General features: G+C 43.2%; 1 protein-coding gene across 1 annotated transcript in view; it reads left to right on the forward strand.

Moving 5' to 3' along the window:
* The window catches only part of gas2l1 (growth arrest-specific 2 like 1), an 87,335-nt gene extending 68,962 nt beyond the window's left edge, over positions 1-18,373 (forward strand). Inside the window, exons 4-5 of the mRNA XM_034170306.1 lie at positions 12,714-13,023; positions 15,529-18,373. Coding sequence (XP_034026197.1) covers positions 12,714-13,023; positions 15,529-17,563 — 2,345 coding nt within the window. The 3' untranslated portion in view covers positions 17,564-18,373. The remainder of the gene's footprint in view (positions 1-12,713; positions 13,024-15,528) is intronic.
* The last annotated feature ends 525 nt before the right edge of the window (positions 18,374-18,898 follow it).

Below are 18,898 nucleotides of genomic sequence, written 5' to 3' on the forward strand. Positions count from 1 at the left end.
CTTCGTGTGCATGCATGAATTTTTTCACGCCTGTCGATTGCGTCATTTGCTTGTAAGCAGCCTTTGTGTGAGGATGGGTGGAGTCTCTCGCCGTTTTTTTTCTTTGCAAGGAATGGCAGCAGAACGACTGGAGCAGCGCGACTGCATCAAATTTTGCCAGAAACTGAGCGACAGCCAGGTGGAAACCATTCAGATTATTCAGACGGCTTTCGGTGACGATGCTATGGGCATCACACAGATTAAGGAGCAGTACAACCAGTTTAAAGTCGGCCGCACAACGGTGGAGAGCGCGCTGGGCTCCGGGCGGCCATCAACATGCTGAAATGACCAGATCATTTCCAAAGTGTACGCTGTGGTGATGTGGGACCGTCGTGTGACTATCTGAAAATTGTGGAAGAGGTGGACATCGGCACTTTTTCGGCACATTCCACTGTGACAGAAGATTTTGCCATGAAAAGAGTTGCAGCAAAATTCATCGGCACGAAGCTGATGGCGCAGCAAAAGTGCCTCCGTGTTGAAGTCTCACAGGACATGTTGTGACATGCCCAGCTCTTCCACCATTTCTCAGATAAGCCCCGGTCACAACCCACCGTGCGTTTTTTTTCGCCGTACATTTTCTGCGGATGCCACGGCCACTACATTTTTGTGAAAACGTATGGAGGCAGTAGCAAGAGGAGGGAGGGAGTACGTTCAACGCACGTCTCTAGGAGTGTAACGATAAAGAGAGTTGACAATAAAGCAGTGTGTGTGTGTGTGTGTGTGGGGTCGTTTTTCTTTTTTATGAGCGGGACCGGAGCGGCAGGTGTTTTTCACCGTCTGCAATGCATGAGCATGTCCAGCCTGCAGCGGTCAGTTGTACGAGTGTTTACTTGCCTCGAAAAGTTACAGCTAGTTATCAGAGTGAAGCTGTGGAGTGTCTGTGTTGCTGACGGTTGGAAATAAAGTCCAAGTTCGAGTGAGAAGCTGCGTCGTGCATGCAAGTCTGTCGGCCTCCATAGTACGTGGTGAGTGCCATAATCCGTACTGCCTACGTACGGATTTGGTTAATTCAATAGTAATTGAATGAAAATGTGCTGCTTTGAATCCGTACTGAGGCAGTACTCACAACGTGCGTCATCTGTACTGCTGGTGAATCCGCAGCCTGACCGCAGCGAAAGTTCTGCATGCACTAAAACCTCTATGGCGTGTCTGCATGTGTCTGCGTGCTCCTAAATTCGTACTGAGGCAGTACTTACGACGTACGGATCTCCAAATTTAGCCCACGTTTTTGCAAGTAGACTGCACGCACGTGCAAGTATGGCGGGTTGTGACCACGGCTTTAGTCACAAGACTGAAAAGCCACCGAAAGCCGTCTGAATCTTCCGAATGGTGGAAGAGCTGGGCATGTCACAACATGTCCTGTGAGACTTCAACACAGAGGCGCTGTTGCTGCGCCTTCAGCTTCATGCCGATGAATTTTGCTGCAACTCTTTTCATGGCAAAATCTTCTGTCACAGTGGAATGTGCCGAAAAAGTGCTGATGTCCACCTCTTCCACAATTTTCGGAGTCACAAGACGGTCCCACATCATCACAGCGTTCACTTTGGAAATGATCTGGTCATTTCAGCATGTTGATGACCGCCCGGAGCGCAGCGCGCTCTCCACCGTTGTGCGGCCATCTTTAAACTGGTTGTACAGCTCCTTAATCTGTGTGATGCCCATAGCATCGTCACCGAAAGCCGTTTGAATAATCCGAATGGTTTCCACCTGGTTGTCGCTCAGTTTCTGGCAAAATTTGATGCAGTCGAGCTGCTCCAGTCGTTCCACCATTTCCTTGCAAAGAAAAAATGACGAGAGACTCCACCCATCCTCACACAAAGGCTGCTTACAAGCAAATGACGCAATCGACAGGCGTGAAAAAATTCACGCATGCGCACGAAGGTTCAAGGTTGGCTCATGCAAGCACACGTGATTCAAATCCATCAGGTTTTTGAAAAAATAAAAAGGTCGGATACTTTTCTAACAGACCTCGTATATATATATATATATATATATATATATTTTTTTTTTTTCAAGGTCAGGCAGGCATTCAATCATGGAAATACGTAAGCCTTATTGGTACTGGGGATTCCCCGTGGATTGGTCAGCATGGCCTGTCTATAACTAATCGATTACATACATATAACAGATTTTGTCCATTTTATACATATAGCAGATTTCGATTATAACAGACAAAATTCTCTGGTCCACCTGAATCCAATATATATGACTTTTACTGTGTGTATATTTATGTATATATATATAAATGGAATCTTTCATAGTTGTCTTACATCAGCCCCTTTATCACAAGTTCTTTAAATACCTACAACAGTACAATACGTGTTACCTCTGTTTTCAGAAACATTTAGTTGTTTGGATTTTGCATAAGTGTTTAATCAAAGTTGGGTTTTAAACATGCAGGGTGGGATGCTGCTTCCTTCCCCAACATTCCAAAGTGCCAAAGTAGTGATGTCAGCGCTCTGGTGTGGACGGCACACACCAGCTGAAATCATAATTGGTGTTGCATTTCTAGCCACAAGAGGCCATGTTGAAGCTCACACAGTATTATATGATTATCAAAAACACTCTGTTTTGTTCTGTCAATGTAATTCTTAAGTTAGAGCTTTCCAACACTGCTCCTGAAGACCTTTTTGTGCTGCATATTTCCATTTCATTACTTCATGACTTGCAGGGATATTGTTATCAGTACTGTGTGTGTGTGTGTGTGTGTGTGTGTGTGTGTGTGTGTGTGTGTGTGTGTGTGTGTGTGTGTGTGTGTGTGTGTGTGTGTGTGTGTGTGTGTGTGAGAAAGAGCAAAATGAGTCAAAGGGCCCTATCTTGACAGCAGATGCAAATACGAGCTACACAGTTGGTACAAATTACAAATCTATTTTGGACTTCTCCAAGTGCACATTGCTATTTGAGTGGCAAGAAACAGCTGTGTAAACCTGGGAGCTGGGTACAAAGAGTTGGATTTATTGTGTTCATTAACAGGTATGCCGGTAATGCGTTACATAGTAATGTGTTACTCTAATCTGACTGCTTTTTTTCAGTAACGAGTAATCTAACACTTTAATCTTTCCAAACATTTTTATATTTTTACGCTTTTTTTTCTTTAAAACTATGTGCCGCTCTGTGAGTGTCCTCTCTAAAAACAGCTGAATACCCGCGACACGTTAACAACAAATACTAACACTTTTTTCCCTAACCAAATGCACCTAAATGGATTACATTTATGTAGCACTTTTCCATCTGCATCAGATGCTCAAAGTGCTTTACACATAATGCCTCACATTCATCCCGTTGTCAGGGTGCTGCCATACACGATGCTCACTACACACCGGGATCAACTAGGGGATTAAGGACCTTGCCCATGGGCTCTTAGTGATTTTCCAGTCAGGCTGGGATTTGAACCAAGGATCTTCTGGTCTCAAGCCCAGTGCCTTAACCACTAGACTACTAGACTATCAGCTCCCCTAAAGTGTCTTCCTGAGGATGACATGACATATTAAACGCCATTAAAACTTTCTTACCTGTCAGTCTGGTCGTGCTTTCTGTCACGGTTTCGGCTGGATCTGGGGGTCTATTCAGGTTTTTTCCCTTTCTATCGTTCTTTTCCGTGTTGATTTATTAATATTTATTTTCACCAGGATTTATTACCTCCACCAAGGAGGCTATGTTTTCGGTCGCATTTGTTTGTTTGTTTGTCTGTCTGTCAGCAGGATAACTCAAAAAATTTTGAACAGATTTTGATGAAATTTTGTGGAGTGGTTGGGAATGACAAGAGGAACAAGTGAATAAATTTTAGTGGTGATCAGACGTTAGCATGTCTGTGGAATTTTCAATGTTAAACGTTAGCATTAAGCAGTTGCAGCTGTCATCACGTTCGGGTGCATTTGTTTTCAAATAGTAATATTTCTTACATTTATTTTGTTTATATATTAATAATCTAATGATTATTATATAAAATTTTAGAGAAAGAGACAAAAATAAATAGATCACTGTGCCAAGGAGGGAATCTCTTTAGGGTCAGTGACCCTATGGCCTTGTTTAGAGAAGTGTTTCATAAATGTTAAAAAATTCATATATTTGCAGTTTAGTTGAATAATAAATTGAATTTTGTCTCTTATTTGTTTTTCTCTATAAGCACATGCAATATCAATATCAGTGCTCAGATGACAGTAGCTTCTGGGAAAGGTGCAAGTTGCAATAAACTGTGATGCCAAGCGCTAAGGATACATGCTATCCAGTCACAGCAGATGAAACTTTTTTTTACTACTGAGCAAACATCATTGTTAGACTTTTTTAGGTTCAATGATTCCACGGCGTGTAGATGTTATGGCGTCAGTGACCCCATGGCCTTGGCGGAGGTTTGCACTCTCTGAGTGCTTCTAGTTCTGTTATGTTTTTCTTGACACTTTGTTTCTTGTCATTCTGTTGTCATCACCCATTTCTGTTCTAGTTTTGTTCTGTCAGATTATGTTTGCATTATTGATCATTAGTTTATCATTTGTGTACAGTGGTCCCTCGCTATAACGCGATTCACCTTTCGCGGCCTCGCAGTTTCGCGGATTCTTTTTAGTGCAATTTTGCGCGCTTTTTTTTTTGGCGCCATTGTGTTCTGCGTCCCTATCAGGCGGGCCGGTCGCGGCACCGGTCGGCATCACCGCTATTGCCCTCACTGCCTCCGAAGAGCTTACTGAGTCTGCGGGCTCAGTAAACGCAGCAGTGGGCCACTCACACCGCCCTCCTGTCTGCTGTGCGGAGCTGCGCCAAATCTGGCAACAGGTCCAGAGACCACGCTCGCTGTTTTGATGCGGATGTTGACCTCAGCCGCAGAGCTCCGTGGCCACCGCGAGAGGAGATGGATTCTTTGCGGGTCCCAAAGCCGTACCTCCGGAGGCAGTGAGCGAAGGGAGAGTTCTGCGTGTGTCTGTTTATAATCTTCTTGCCCAGAAGAAAAAAGAGAGTGTTTACACAGGAGAGAAAAGTAAGAAAATGTTAATGCCTGTTTGAGAAAAGTGTATACAAAGTGTGTAGTGACGGGTTTTACAGCATTAAAACATCTATAATAATTGCAAAAAATAGCGCTGACTACTTTGCGGATTTCGCTTCTCGCGAGTTATTTTTAGAATGTAACTCCCGCAATAAATGAGGGACCACTGTATTTTCTCATTTGTGTTGTCAGTTACATTGTAACATTGGGTTTTGTATCTGTATCATGTTTTCCTTGTTCTGCTTTATTATTTGTTCCTGTTCTTGCCCTGTTCTGTTATATTTTATTCTGTCTTATGTCAAGCCTGTTCATTGTTTCCTGTTATTCCTCACACCCAGTTAATTATGTTCTCACTCCACAGCACTGCACCTGCTATTGTCCTTGTCTCACACTTTGTTTCTGTCTGCCGGTTTCTGTCACTCTCACTCTTGGCACTTGCTCTCGCGTCTCTGTATCCTACTTTGTGCACTCTCTTCCTCCCCATCTTGCACAGTGTTTCCTCTTTGTTCACTAGCCAAGCCCCCTTTCTAGATTGTTCCTCACATGCACCTTGTTAACACCACCTGTCCCTCATTAGTCCACCTTCATATAAACCCTCACAGTCTCACAGCCCCTCTGCAGATTGTTGTCACTTCTTGCACAATCTCCAGCCTCCTTGTTTCTAGTCCTGATTAGTCTTGCCGTGTACCAGTACCTTGTTCTGTGTTTTTCGACTGCACCTTCTTGCCTCAGCCTTTATGCCAGTGTTTGCTCGTGCCTCTGACCCCTGCCTGGAGATGACTACGTTTGTGCCTCACCCTGCTTGTACCTCTGCTCCGCTATCTGACCACCTGTGTGCTGAACCACTGCCTGTAATAAACATCAATCAATCAATCAATTTTTTTATATAGCGCCAAATCACAACAAACAGTTGCCCCAAGGCGCTTTATATTGTAAGGCAAGGCCATACAATAATTATGTAAAACCCCAACGGTCAAAACGACCCCCTGTGAGCAAGCACTTGGCTACAGTGGGAAGGAAAAACTCCCTTTTAACAGGAAGAAACCTCCAGCAGAACCAGGCTCAGGGAGGGGCAGTCTTCTGCTGGGACTGGTTGGGGCTGAGGGAGAGAACCAGGAAAAAGACATGCTGTGGAGGGGAGCAGAGATCGATCACTAATGATTAAATGCAGAGTGGTGCATACAGAGCAAAAAGAGAAAGAAACAGTGCATCATGGGAACCCCCCAGCAGTCTACGTCTATAGCAGCATAACTAAGGGATGGTTTAGGGTCACCTGATCCAGCCCTAACTATAAGCTTTAGCAAAAAGGAAAGTTTTAAGCCTAATCTTAAAAGTAGAGAGGGTGTCTGTCTCCCTGATCTGAATTGGGAGCTGGTTCCACAGGAGAGGAGCCTGAAAGCTGAAGGCTCTGCCTCCCATTCTACTCTTACAAACCCTAGGAACTACAAGTAAGCCTGCAGTCTGAGAGCGAAGCGCTCTATTGGGGTGATATGGTACTACGAGGTCCCTAAGATAAGATGGGACCTGATTATTCAAAACCTTATAAGTAAGAAGAAGAATTTTAAATTCTATTCTAGAATTAACAGGAAGCCAATGAAGAGAGGCCAATATGGGTGAGATATGCTCTCTCCTTCTAGTCCCCGTCAGTACTCTAGCTGCAGCATTTTGAATTAACTGAAGGCTTTTTAGGGAACTTTTAGGACAACCTGATAATAATGAATTACAATAGTCCAGCCTAGAGGAAATAAATGCATGAAGTAGTTTTTCAGCATCACTCTGAGACAAGACCTTTCTGATTTTAGAGATATTGCGTAAATGCAAAAAAGCAGTCCTACATATTTGTTTAATATGCGCTTTGAATGACATATCCTGATCAAAAATGACTCCAAGATTTCTCACAGTATTACTAGAGGTCAGGGTAATGCCATCCAGAGTAAGGATCTGGTTAGACACCATGTTTCTAAGATTTGTGGGGCCAAGTACAATAACTTCAGTTTTATCTGAGTTTAAAAGCAGGAAATTAGAGGTCATCCATGTCTTTATGTCTGTAAGACAATCCTGCAGTTTAGCTCATTGGTGTGTGTCCTCTGGCTTCATGGATAGATAAAGCTGGGTATCATCTGCGTAACAGTGAAAATTTAAGCAATACCGTCTAATAATACTGCCTAAGGGAAGCATGTATAAAGTGAATAAAATTGGTCCTAGCACAGAACCTTGTGGAACTCCATAATTAACCTTAGTCTGTGAAGAAGATTCCCCATTTACATGAACAAATTGTAATCTATTAGACAAATATGATTCAAACCACCGCAGCACAGTGCCTTTAATACCTATGGCATGCTCTAATCTCTGTAATAAAATTTTATGGTCAACAGTATCAAAAGCAGCACTGAGGTCTAACAGAACAAGCACAGAGATGAGTCCACTGTCCGAGGCCATAAGAAGATCATTTGTAACCTTCACTAATGCTGTTTCTGTACTATGATGAATTCTAAAACCTGACTGAAACTCTTTAAATAGACCATTCCTCTGCAGATGATCAGTTAGCTGTTTTACAACTACCCTTTCAAGAATTTTTGAGAGAAAAGGAAGGTTGGAGATTGGCCTATAATTAGCTAAGATAGCTGGGTCAAGTGATGGCTTTTTAAGTAATGGTTTAATTACTGCCACCTTAAAAGCCTGTGGTACATAGCCAACTAACAAAGACAGATTGATCATATTTAAGATCGAAGCATTAAATAATGGTAGGGCTTGAGCAGCCTGGTAGGAATGGGGTCTAATAAACATGTTGATGGTTTGGATGAAGTAACTAATGAAAATAACTCAGACAGAACAATCGGAGAGAAAGAGTCTAACCAAATACCGGCATCACTGAAAGCAGCCAAAGATAACGATACGTCTTTGGGATGGTTATGAGTAATTTTTTCTCTAATAGTTAAAATTTTGTTAGCAAAGAAAGTCATGAAGTCATTACTAGTTAAAGTTAATGGAATACTCAGCTCAATAGAGCTCAATAAACATGACGACTTCTTATACATTAAAGCCTGGTTTGGGAGTTTGTATCAAGGGGCCACCCGCCTTGACACTTTCTGCATAAAAAGAATTGAATTGTTACATTTATAAACAATGTAGATTATGAATTGTAAGTTTTACTGTTACAGTTTTGTCAACAGTTAAATATGAAGTGAAATGTTCATTGGGGTGTGTGTGTGTGTGTGTGTGTGTGTGTGTGTGTGTGTGTGTGTGTGTGTGTGTGTGTGTGTGTGTGTGTGTGTGTGTGTGCGAGAGAGAGATAGAGGAAGAGAGAGAGAGAGAGAACCAGAAAGCCCCCCCCCCCACACACACACACAGTTGCTGTAATATACTGTCATCATAATACACCATTTCAGGTGACTGATGACAATATATGGTGGCAAGCAAAGTGTACATGCATTGTACACCCACTTATGTAAGGTGTGTTTGAGTGTTGCGCTTTTTATACAGCACTAGACTCCAGATCTGTTTGTGTGTGTGTGTGTGTGTGTGTGTGTGTGTGTGTGTGTGTGTGTGTGTGTGTGTGTGTGTGTGTGTGTGTGTGTGTGTGTGTGTGTGTGTGTGTGTGTGTGTGTGGTGTAAGGCACAAACACTGTTTGGTGATGGATGACATCAATGCTCCAGCTCTGTGCATGGCCATACCTCATTTTTGGATTCACACACCCACATGACTGCATGTTTTATCATGATTCAAGCTTGGGACTCCAGCGAGGGCGGTCACATCTCCTCCTCTCCTCTCCTTCTGTGTTTTTTCTCTGTCTCTGCCCCAACCTTCAAAGTCCCAACTTCACCAGACTGTGAATTCTTTGAACTACAGCTGGACTCTTAACATTATTGACACAATTTTTTCAACAAGGAAATCAGGGCTGGGGAACCCTGCGTGCCCAGATGGAACGTATCCTGCAGGGTATGTTCTCGACGCCTGGGAGAAATGGCGCGTCGCGTGCTTGGCACCACTTTCCATGGAAGACGTTGAGGATTTACTTATTCTTATTTGCCTTTATGGTAGGCGCTGCCCTGACCTACCGGAAAATTGGAAAGACGGCTGCCACACTACCACAACCCCACATCTGTCCGTCATGATTAATGAGGTGGGCAAGGCGGTACAATCTCAGACTGCATTAACTTTTGCAAGTTGGAAACCATCTTGGAGCAATTGTCTGCCCTGCAAAGGAATTGATGTTGAAGACCAATTCAATATTCACAATTGGATCTGGACGGCTAAAGAGAGACTGTATTGGAATTTTGTGCCTCTCTGCTTAAACCAAAACATGGCAGCCTTATTAGCTACCGAAGGTTAAAATGCTCCCCTGAAGGATTCAACGGCCTTGGTGAAGATATTCGGCTCCCTCTTCATCTGCCCCTCCCTTGCAGCTTTCTGTGGCTGTCGTCAAGGCCACTCACACATGGACAGAGACTGATATAAACTCAGCTGCACAGATGATGCACGCCTCTGTCCCCCCCCCCACCCCCACCCCGGCTCACGCCACTCCCTTCCCCCTCTGGGAGGCAGCACGGCTTTAGCTGCAGCAGCTCCCCATTCCCCCCCAAGCTTGGCTGCGCGGCCATGTGCTGCTGCGGCCTCCCCCCACACTCACACTGCCTCAATTCAGATGACGCACTGTTTCAAAGTTTAGCTTACATAAACAATCAAATGTATATGTACGCAGGTTTGTAGGTAACGCAAACTTGCGTTACAGCCCGTTACGCTATAATTTTGGACCATTACGCTTATTTTGGACCGTTACGATTTTCAATACAGCGTCTGTAATCAACTGTTTCTGCAGCGCGACTCCAGCTTCAATTCAATGGCTCGTGGCTCTTTGATTCACTGCTCTTCAGAAGCGGTAAGTCTGCTTCTTAACCCCTCTGAAAGCCATTAAAATATCATGAGTCACTTTTGTGTGGATTAAAGTCACTAACTGGGACTCTTGTCTTGTTGCAGTCAAGAAAGGAGAATCGTCCTCTGTTTTGTCACAGCTTCAAACGCTGCGCAGCTCTCTGCTGAGACAAAGTCCGCTCGGAATTAATAACTTCAAAACAAATCGCCGCTTTGAATAAAATGAGACCTCTTACAAACGTTGCAATACAGACAATAAACTACAATCAACTAAAATGTTTTGTCCTTCCAAAATGAGACGTCCGGCATTCTTTATAAACCTGACCTGCAGCACAGCTGCAAGACCTCAGCTCATAGGTATGGAAAGAAATTCATGCCAATAATAATGTCTGAAAGGAAATGCTTTTGACAAAAACAAGCAGATTTTATTTCTGTTTATGTCCAGAGATCAAGGATCCACCATGTAGAGTTTATTATGTTCAGAGTTTTAGGATCCAGTAACCAATTTCATATTTATTTACTTTAAGACTCAATAAAATGTTGTTCAGTTTCAATTTAATCAGCTTATAAAGCGCCAAATTACAACAAAAGTTGTCTCAAGGTGCCTCACACAGAACAGTTCAACATAAAAAAATTTAAATAAATAAATAAAAAATAAAAAATTCAAATACCTAATTAAAAACAGAAGTAAAAGAATAAAACATAACAAAATAAAAACTACTCATAAGAAAGAGAATAAAAATAGGTTTTAGGTCTTGACTTAAAAATGTCCACGGACTCCGACTGCCTCACTGAGGGCCATGTACTGGCTAACCCAGAATGAAATTGGCCACTCAACAAACTTCCCCAGCCTTCTGGACATGATGAAGGGACTTGGGTTGTCGTACCTGGCTTTTCCCATTTGGGTACCCCTAGAATGGCCAATTTTTAGCTTTAATTTTCAAAAGCTTCCCCCCTTCTGCACCCCCACCACCCCCCCACCCCCCACCGTCGCTTCACTCCCTTGACATTACCACTACGCTAAAATTTTATCCTACCTAGAACCCTGCGTACGGTTGTTTTAATTATGATGTGTGCCATTATTACATTCAAATAGTAATAATTGTGAATTAATTGGTATATTTTTGTCTGAGGTAACTGGGTGTGAAATGAATTGCCCTTTTAGGGATCAATAAAGTTGTCTGAATCTGAATCCGAATGATTCAGTGGATACGGGTATAAAAATGACAAAAGTTGTCTGATGAAACAAGCAGTGACACCTGCACCCTAGATTCTGTGCCAGTTTACACCAGATATAAGATAGAGCCCAAAGAGTTTTCACCAGTTTAACCCTTTAATGTCTGTATGTATCAAAAAGGATATGTACAGCATTACTGGGTTCAGCCAAACTTGGTGGAATCCAAGGACAAAGAGATCTGACTTTGAGCAAATTTGCTTTAAAATCAAATTCATAGGCACAAGTGTTTAGATGCAGGAGATGAATTAAAACAACACACATGAAAACACAGGTCAAAATGATTAACAAATCTCATACAGAGAATAAAAATGGGTTTTTAGCTGAACTTTAAAAGTGTCCAGTGTCAGTGAGACTGTGTTGCAGAGTGGCAGGTTCATAATATGGGAGTAGCTACTGCAAAGGCCTGATCTCCCCTATGCTTTAATGTGTCTGCCTGGTTGGCACTGACATTTTGTGCACTGTAAATAGCACTGTGTGGGCAGACATACTCCAAAACCATTTGTGTTACATGTTATATGCCCACTGTCAAGATAGGGGCTAAAAATTCCAATGTGACATTTCTTTTACTTCAGAAGACCACTTCTGCAGAAACTGACCTTTTAACCTTTGTTATGCATATCAATCATAAATCCTATGGAGTATCCATGGCAAAATACATTGCTCTGTTTAATTAAATTCATCTGTTAATGTAGTTTGTTTTTTACACAGTGATGGATTCCTCCCCAATAGCTAATTATTGTCTTTTACTGAATAAAAGTGGATATTGTTCTAATTCTCCATAAACCATGTTAGTTTCTGTTGGCTTCTTGATTCTTAGTGTATACATAATAAACTTCAGACGTAGTTTTTCCAAGATGTTATTTTTCTCAAGCATTACTGATGTATGACTTTTTTAAAGGTTAAATCTAGTATTCATGGATAAATTATTTTATGCGTTTGCAAGCAAAGCTCTAGTGCTTTGTTTCTGCAACTCAACATCAGATTTAAATGATTCATTCATTTTAATTAGAATTCCAATCTATTTGAAATTATGAACAATTTTTCTACTCTTCAAGTATTTATCAGCCGACGCGGAGGTGATGGTCTAGTGGTTAAGCATTGGGCTTGAGACCAGAGGCTCCTCAGTTCAAGCCCCAGCCTGACACTAAGGGCCCTTGGGCAAGGTCCTTAATCCCCAAGTTGCTCCCGGTGTGTAGTGAGTGCCTTGCATGGCATGGCCCTGACATCGGTGTGTGAATGTGTCTGTGTGAGTGTGAGTCATCATTGTAAAGTGCTTTGAGCATCTGATGCAGATGGAAAAGTGCTATATAAATGCAGTCCATTTACCATTTAAGGAGGTTTTCATAAAGAGGCTGCAGCCTCCAGCTCCTGAATTGTTTAACGTGTTTTGGTTAATCAAATCGGAGCAAAGCAGGGAGTGATGGGAAACATGGAGGTCAGAGGTTGGGAGCTATTCTCTTAAACAGTATCAGCAAGTTCCATCTCCATCTTTGAGAAAGGCAAATGCTGGATTAATTTGAGACTTGAACAAAGTGTTGGTGTTGGTCAGAAGTATGTTTTTACTGTGTGTGTGACATTTGTCTGTTCAGCTCATCGCTACCATCAGGCTAAAGCCAGCAGTCAGAGCCAGGGAGCCCAGAGCAAGTCCTCAAGTGCACACTCATCCCGCTCCACTAGCCCAGGTCCACACTGGCGCAGTGATGGCATTGCACCCAACAAACCTCCTGACCGGCGCACCCTGGAGGCTCTGGCTGCACAGTGTGGGGCATCCTCCTTCATGCAGCCGGGCTCCACTCAGAACCCTCCTGCGCTCAATGACATGGACTCCGGTGCAGCACGTGCTCTACTTCCACGGCCGCCTCGAGACCGATCTGAACCACGCCACTTTAATCCTCTCAGGTGAGGGCACAAGTCGGCACTCATGCTCCCATAATTCTCTCTATCACATATAGGTACTTACGTACCTCCATAAGGGGGCACCCTATTTGTTTCGCCTAAAATTTCCAAGATTGGCCGACCAAGTGTTTTTCCGGCTCTGACTTTGTAACCTCTGGTGTATTCAGAAAGCTTGTGTTAACATATCTTCAAAAACAAACAAACAAACAAACAAGCAGCAAAAAAAACATATCAAATATGTCTAATCAAGACTCGATAACCACAAAAAAGTAGTAATAATTACATACCCTGAAACACAGCCGTATCTCTGATTTTACTTCTCCCATGTTTGCACACAGCAGCTATGTAGAATATCATTCTGGTGTCTGGCGCAATCCGGTTTCACACAGCTTTGTATGTAAATAGTCATTGTGCCCTTCGATACTTCCACATTTCACAAGTTCCAGATGATGATCAGTAAATATGTGACAGCCATCGTCATGCTTGTATTGCTTGATTCTTTCATTTGTACATCCACAGTACACTATAGTCAAAAAGCAGGTCATATCACTAACACGAACGACCCGTAGCTGTTTCAAATCCATTGTTCACGTCACAGCTCTCCTGTTGAGATCGTGAACAGAGCCATCCAACTTCGTCACCCACCGTCACTTTTCTCAGACTCTTTGTGATCATACTTCTCCAAAATCAGATAAACTTGTTCGGCTTTCTCTGCAAGACTCACCGTCTTTTTCCACCGGTGTTTTCCAGTGCAGGGAACACCCCTTACAGCAAGAACTTTTTTCACTTCTGGGGCCATCATATTCATGAAATTTGCATGCTCCTCCATGACGACAGATATGGAGATAATGCATGTGAAAGTAACAGTCAACAAACACTAAAGTAATTACAAAATAAAGCACATTAGCCAGGCACTGCTACGCAAAAATTATTACTGTAGTAATGCCATTAAAAGTGCATTTATCAGCTAAAAAAAAACAATCCTGAGGACGCAATACATTTTGGGTCGATTTTTCCTATATGTAATACTAATAACCCAATTTCATAGCCTTAAGAGTGTGCATATCATGAATGCTTGGTTTTGTTGGATTTGTGAGAATATACTGAATCTATTGGTACCTTGTTTCCCATGTAACAATAAAAAATATACTCAAAACCTGGATTAATCTTTTTAGTCACATAGCACTACTATTATTCTGAACAATACTGTACATATATATATATATATATATATATATATATATATATATATATAATACACAGAGGTAGAAAATGCACACAGAACAATACACATAAACAATAACAACAAAACATGAAACAGGATCCACAGATTAGACTAGACCTGATTTATCTAATCTCAGGTGACAGTGTCTGGAAAAATCCACCCTGCCATCTGACGTTTGGCACCACCTGGTGGCTGCAACATTCCATTGGTTAATTTGACTGTCCTCTGGCTAAACTAGGCTGGAGCTCTGAGAGCTGTTGGCCCAGATTTACTTCTCTTTCAACACAAACAGCTGGTATGAATTAGTGTGAAGCCGGTGTTAAATGAAGACTCAGATATGAGCAGTGTCAGGTTTAGTGACTTCGTTAGAGTGGTGACATGTTGACTCTTTCTATTGTATACAGAAAGACTTAGAGCTGCTCTTTGTGCAGCTAGAAAAGTTGAGTAAATTGAAAACCTTTCCTGTATGCCAGATGGTGACGAGCCCATTGTTCTACACAATTAGAGTCTGAATGGTGGTTTACTTTGGCCTCCAGCCAATGTGTGGCTCAGTTTCTCAGCTGAACGATGGTCTGACCACACGTGGACCCAAAGGCTCTTTCAAATGAGTGGGCCTTTCCCTTTCATGTGTGCTGCACTTGATAAACTCTAATCTGATAGTATTTACCTTCAGACAACTGCTCACAGCTAAATCAAGAAGGTCAACAGGTGGGCTCCATAGAAACAAACTATCAACTTTAAAAATATACTGCCCATTGTTGAGCATTTATAAATAGAACTGCCTGCTACATCTACTTTACATGTTGTTTTTAATCACTCTGTATTATCTGAGAAACGTACATTTGGTCTTTCTGTGAGTGTTGGACCAAGTATACAGTTGAATCAGAACATCTCGCAAGTGTGTGACAGTGGAGGAGCACGAGCCATGCATTGTGTGAGGTTAAATACTCTGCTCGACCTGTAATCCTGACCCCACTTGTACACGTCTTCCCTGTAATCCTGCAGGATCTCGGTGCTCACTGTTCAAGATACATCAATCCTTAGTAGTTGGTAGTAGTTAGGAGACGTGCAAATTCTAAATTTTGCACGTGATGTGTCACATCATTGTCTGAGGAGACGATGTTAACTGTAAATCTAACAATGCCAGGAGAGCTGAATCAGAGACACTATTCTATAAAACCCATTAAAGTACCAAATTTAGGAGCAAGTACTTCACACTTTTTATGAATTATTATCATTATTATTACTATTATTATTTCCAATATATTGTTTTTACTTTTCAGGAATAAGGAACCAGTGAGAAGACATCTGTCTGGAGACAGTGACTCCTCTACAGCCTCCTCCAAGGGAGGTGGAGGAGGAGGGGGAGGAAGGGGAAGGCACTCACTTGGGGGCACGGCACGGCGCTCTGGTGAAGAGGTAGTTCTACTTGTCAACCGCAAGGAAGGAAAGCATGTGATTGAGAGGACAGGAGGTGGAACTCAGACTCCTTCCAAACGTCCTGGTCTGCCCCGTGCACGCAGCCATTCTCGCGAACGGCATACAGTTGCTCCAATACTCAAGCCCAACCTCCCACAAGAAACTCCAGAGGGAACGCAAACCTCCCACACAGAGAGAGGACGTTCTCTGGGAAATGAAGGGCCAAGAAGATTCCATCCTCCACGGTCCCACAGTCAGAGTAAGTTACTTAGCCGTCCTCAATCCATTGATGCCAGCCCAGGGCCTGCTTCTCGCTACAAAGAATCTCAGCCTCTAACCTCAGATAGACGAGAGGGCCTTCAGACCAAACAAGTGACACCATCTTCCCCTAGAATCAGTGGGGGCTTCACCAAGAGACAGTTGTCCTCATGCTCCAGCTCACCTATTAAGGGTACCCAGAGCAACAACAGCAGCCCAAGCAAAAAGAACATACCTAATCCCAAACTTCCTGCCCCTCGCTCACCCTCCATAGGGAAAAGCAAGTTATTGCCAGCTGTTACCACTGGAGGGCGACGTTCTCCACACTCTTCTCCCCGCACCTCTCACCATCATGGCGTTCGCTCCCCTAGGACCTCGCACAGCTCTCAATCTATTGGTCGAGGGCATCAGAGGAGTTCATCTGGACTGGACCAACATGAACCCGAGGAGGAAGGACTGAGCTTTGGCTTCCAGATGCCTACATTAGATCCCCAGAGGGAGCGGGATCTTTATCGCACCTTTGAGGCTGAGTTCTTGGCCAATACACAACAGACCAAGGGAGGGTATTGCAGAGTCCAAGGAAGAGCTGTTCTGCAAGGAGCTAGGACACATTTAGTGCCAGTAACCACTGATTCTAACATAACTGACTCTGCCTACTCCTCTTCTAACTCATCTACCTCTTCCCTAAATGTTGGGACAAAGATTGGGACTTTGCCTGACCTCAAGGAATCCAAAAAAACTAATCCCTGTCAGTACCCACTGGAAGACCCATTGAATATACTGTATGGTCAGGGTTTTGGAGGAATACAAAACTCCGGTCAGGAAGACTCTGAGAATTGGAGAGAGTGTAGAGGGGGTCTCAAGAATCTGTCAACTATCCCTAGCTGCATAGAGAAGCAGGAACTAATTGCTTCCCTGCCTGGTATTGCAGAGCCAGACTCGGACAGAGTAATGAATCTGACCCTCACACAAACTGCTTCTCATTGCAGGAATATAAATGGTGATCATGGAAGCTGTGCTCCAACAGGACTGCTGACAGGACAGCATGATGGCCTCAGCTGGGGCACAAGACCTAAAGGTGATGTTCCTTTGGAGAATCACCAGCCAAACTTCCCTTATGACTTACAAGATTGTGATGACCTCGTACCTCCAGAGGCCTGTTCCTCTTGTGTGGCACTCCCCCCTTCTGAAGACTGCTCCTTCCAGGATTCCTCTAGTGAAAACTCTTCCATGTGCTTAAGCCTCAGTGAATCCCGCTCTGAGTCTCCCCGGCCATCCTCGCCTTTCCTCGCCAACGGGGACACAGATGGAGACATGTTGCAGTCTAACAAAGATCGGAAGAAGGCAGACACTGTCAACCCTCTCTGTAAATTTAAGCAGAAACCCAGGATAAAGCCTCGAACTGACAATCGGCCAGAAAACACCCCATCACGTATCCCTACCCCAGTCAGCTACAGAGATCTGCAGGTTCAGGACACCCTGTCGCCCTGCCACACCCCACCACTGTCACCACAGACGTCCCAAATGCATCATGTTTTTACAGATAAAAGCCATCCTCTGTCACATTCTCCAGCCATGGGCAGCAAAGGTTGCTCCTATCCTGGACAGTCTGAGAGCCTGGACACTGAAGCTTGGATGTAGCATAAAACTGATTGGTGAGATACAGAATGTTGTTGCCAAGATCACTGACTACTGTGTAAAAGACTTAAGATGGTTTTCTTTGCATGTTATTATCAAACACTTCTATTTAAAATTAGTTTATCCTGACTAAGAGCAGAGGGGTTTGCATTGCTTTTTTTTTTGCACTCAAGCCAAATTATTTATTACCAAAGCAATGGTTTATTATGTAATATTAATGTTGCATTAATTTTAATGTGTGCATAGGAATTGGTCTTGCCAATCATAAGGTGTTGTTTTCAAAATACTTGTGAAAAGCACACGGCTGATGCAACTACACAGACAGTAAGAGAGCGCACACATGCTGCCGTGTGCACCACTGAGGGGCAGAGCGGAGAATTTACTGTAAGTTGTAACTCTAAAAGTGATGTAAGGGCGGTCTCCATATTGCTGATTGTTTGGTCCCAATTTCTGCCCTGATTTCAAAATCAGGGGGTAATTTTTTTTTTCCAATTGTAGCCAAAATTTGTAATGGCAGTTCTTATTACTACCTATTATTTTATATATGATATTGATTTTAGGTATGATTACATACTCTGGTAATCGACTATATTACCAATCCACCTGATTACATACGATTCTCATGATATGATCCATCCATCCATCCATTTTCTATACGAGATTTCTCCAATTAAGAGTGTGGGGCATGTTCTCCCTGTGCTTATGTGGGCTGTCTGTGAGTGCTCAGGCTTTCTCCAACCTCCAAAGACATGCAGGTTAGGTGGACTGATAACTTTAAATTGACCATAGGAGTGGGTGAGAGTGCGAATGTGTTTTGTTTGTCAGTATGTGACCCTGTGATAGACCGGTGTCCTGTCCAGGGTGTACCCCACCTCTCACCCTATGACTGCTGGGATAGGGCTGGAGTAAGCAGGTATACGAGGTCTGTCCAAAAAGTAACTTTTTATTTTTTTCAAAAACTATATGGATTTGAATCATGTGTGATTGCATCAGCCAAGCTTGAACCTTCGTGCGCATGCGTGAGTTTTTTCACGCCTGTCGGTTGCGTCATTCGCCTGTGGGCAGGCTTTGAATGAGCACTGGTCTACCCCCCTTGTCGGATTTCTTTTGTCTGGGAAATGGCTGAGAGACTGCCGCTTTGCACCATGAAATTTTTTTCAGAAACTGTTAGAGACAGCCAGTTGGAAACCATTCGAAAGATTCAGATGGATATCGGTGAAGATTCTGTCAGCGTCACGCGGATTAAGGACTGTTAAAACCTTTTTAAAGACGGCCCACAACAGCGGAGGGCACGCGGCGCACCGAGCGGCCATCGACAGGCTGGAACGACCAGATCAT

This window comes from Thalassophryne amazonica, chromosome 5 (genome assembly GCF_902500255.1).
Source record: "Thalassophryne amazonica chromosome 5, fThaAma1.1, whole genome shotgun sequence".
NCBI lineage: Eukaryota > Metazoa > Chordata > Actinopteri > Batrachoidiformes > Batrachoididae > Thalassophryne > Thalassophryne amazonica.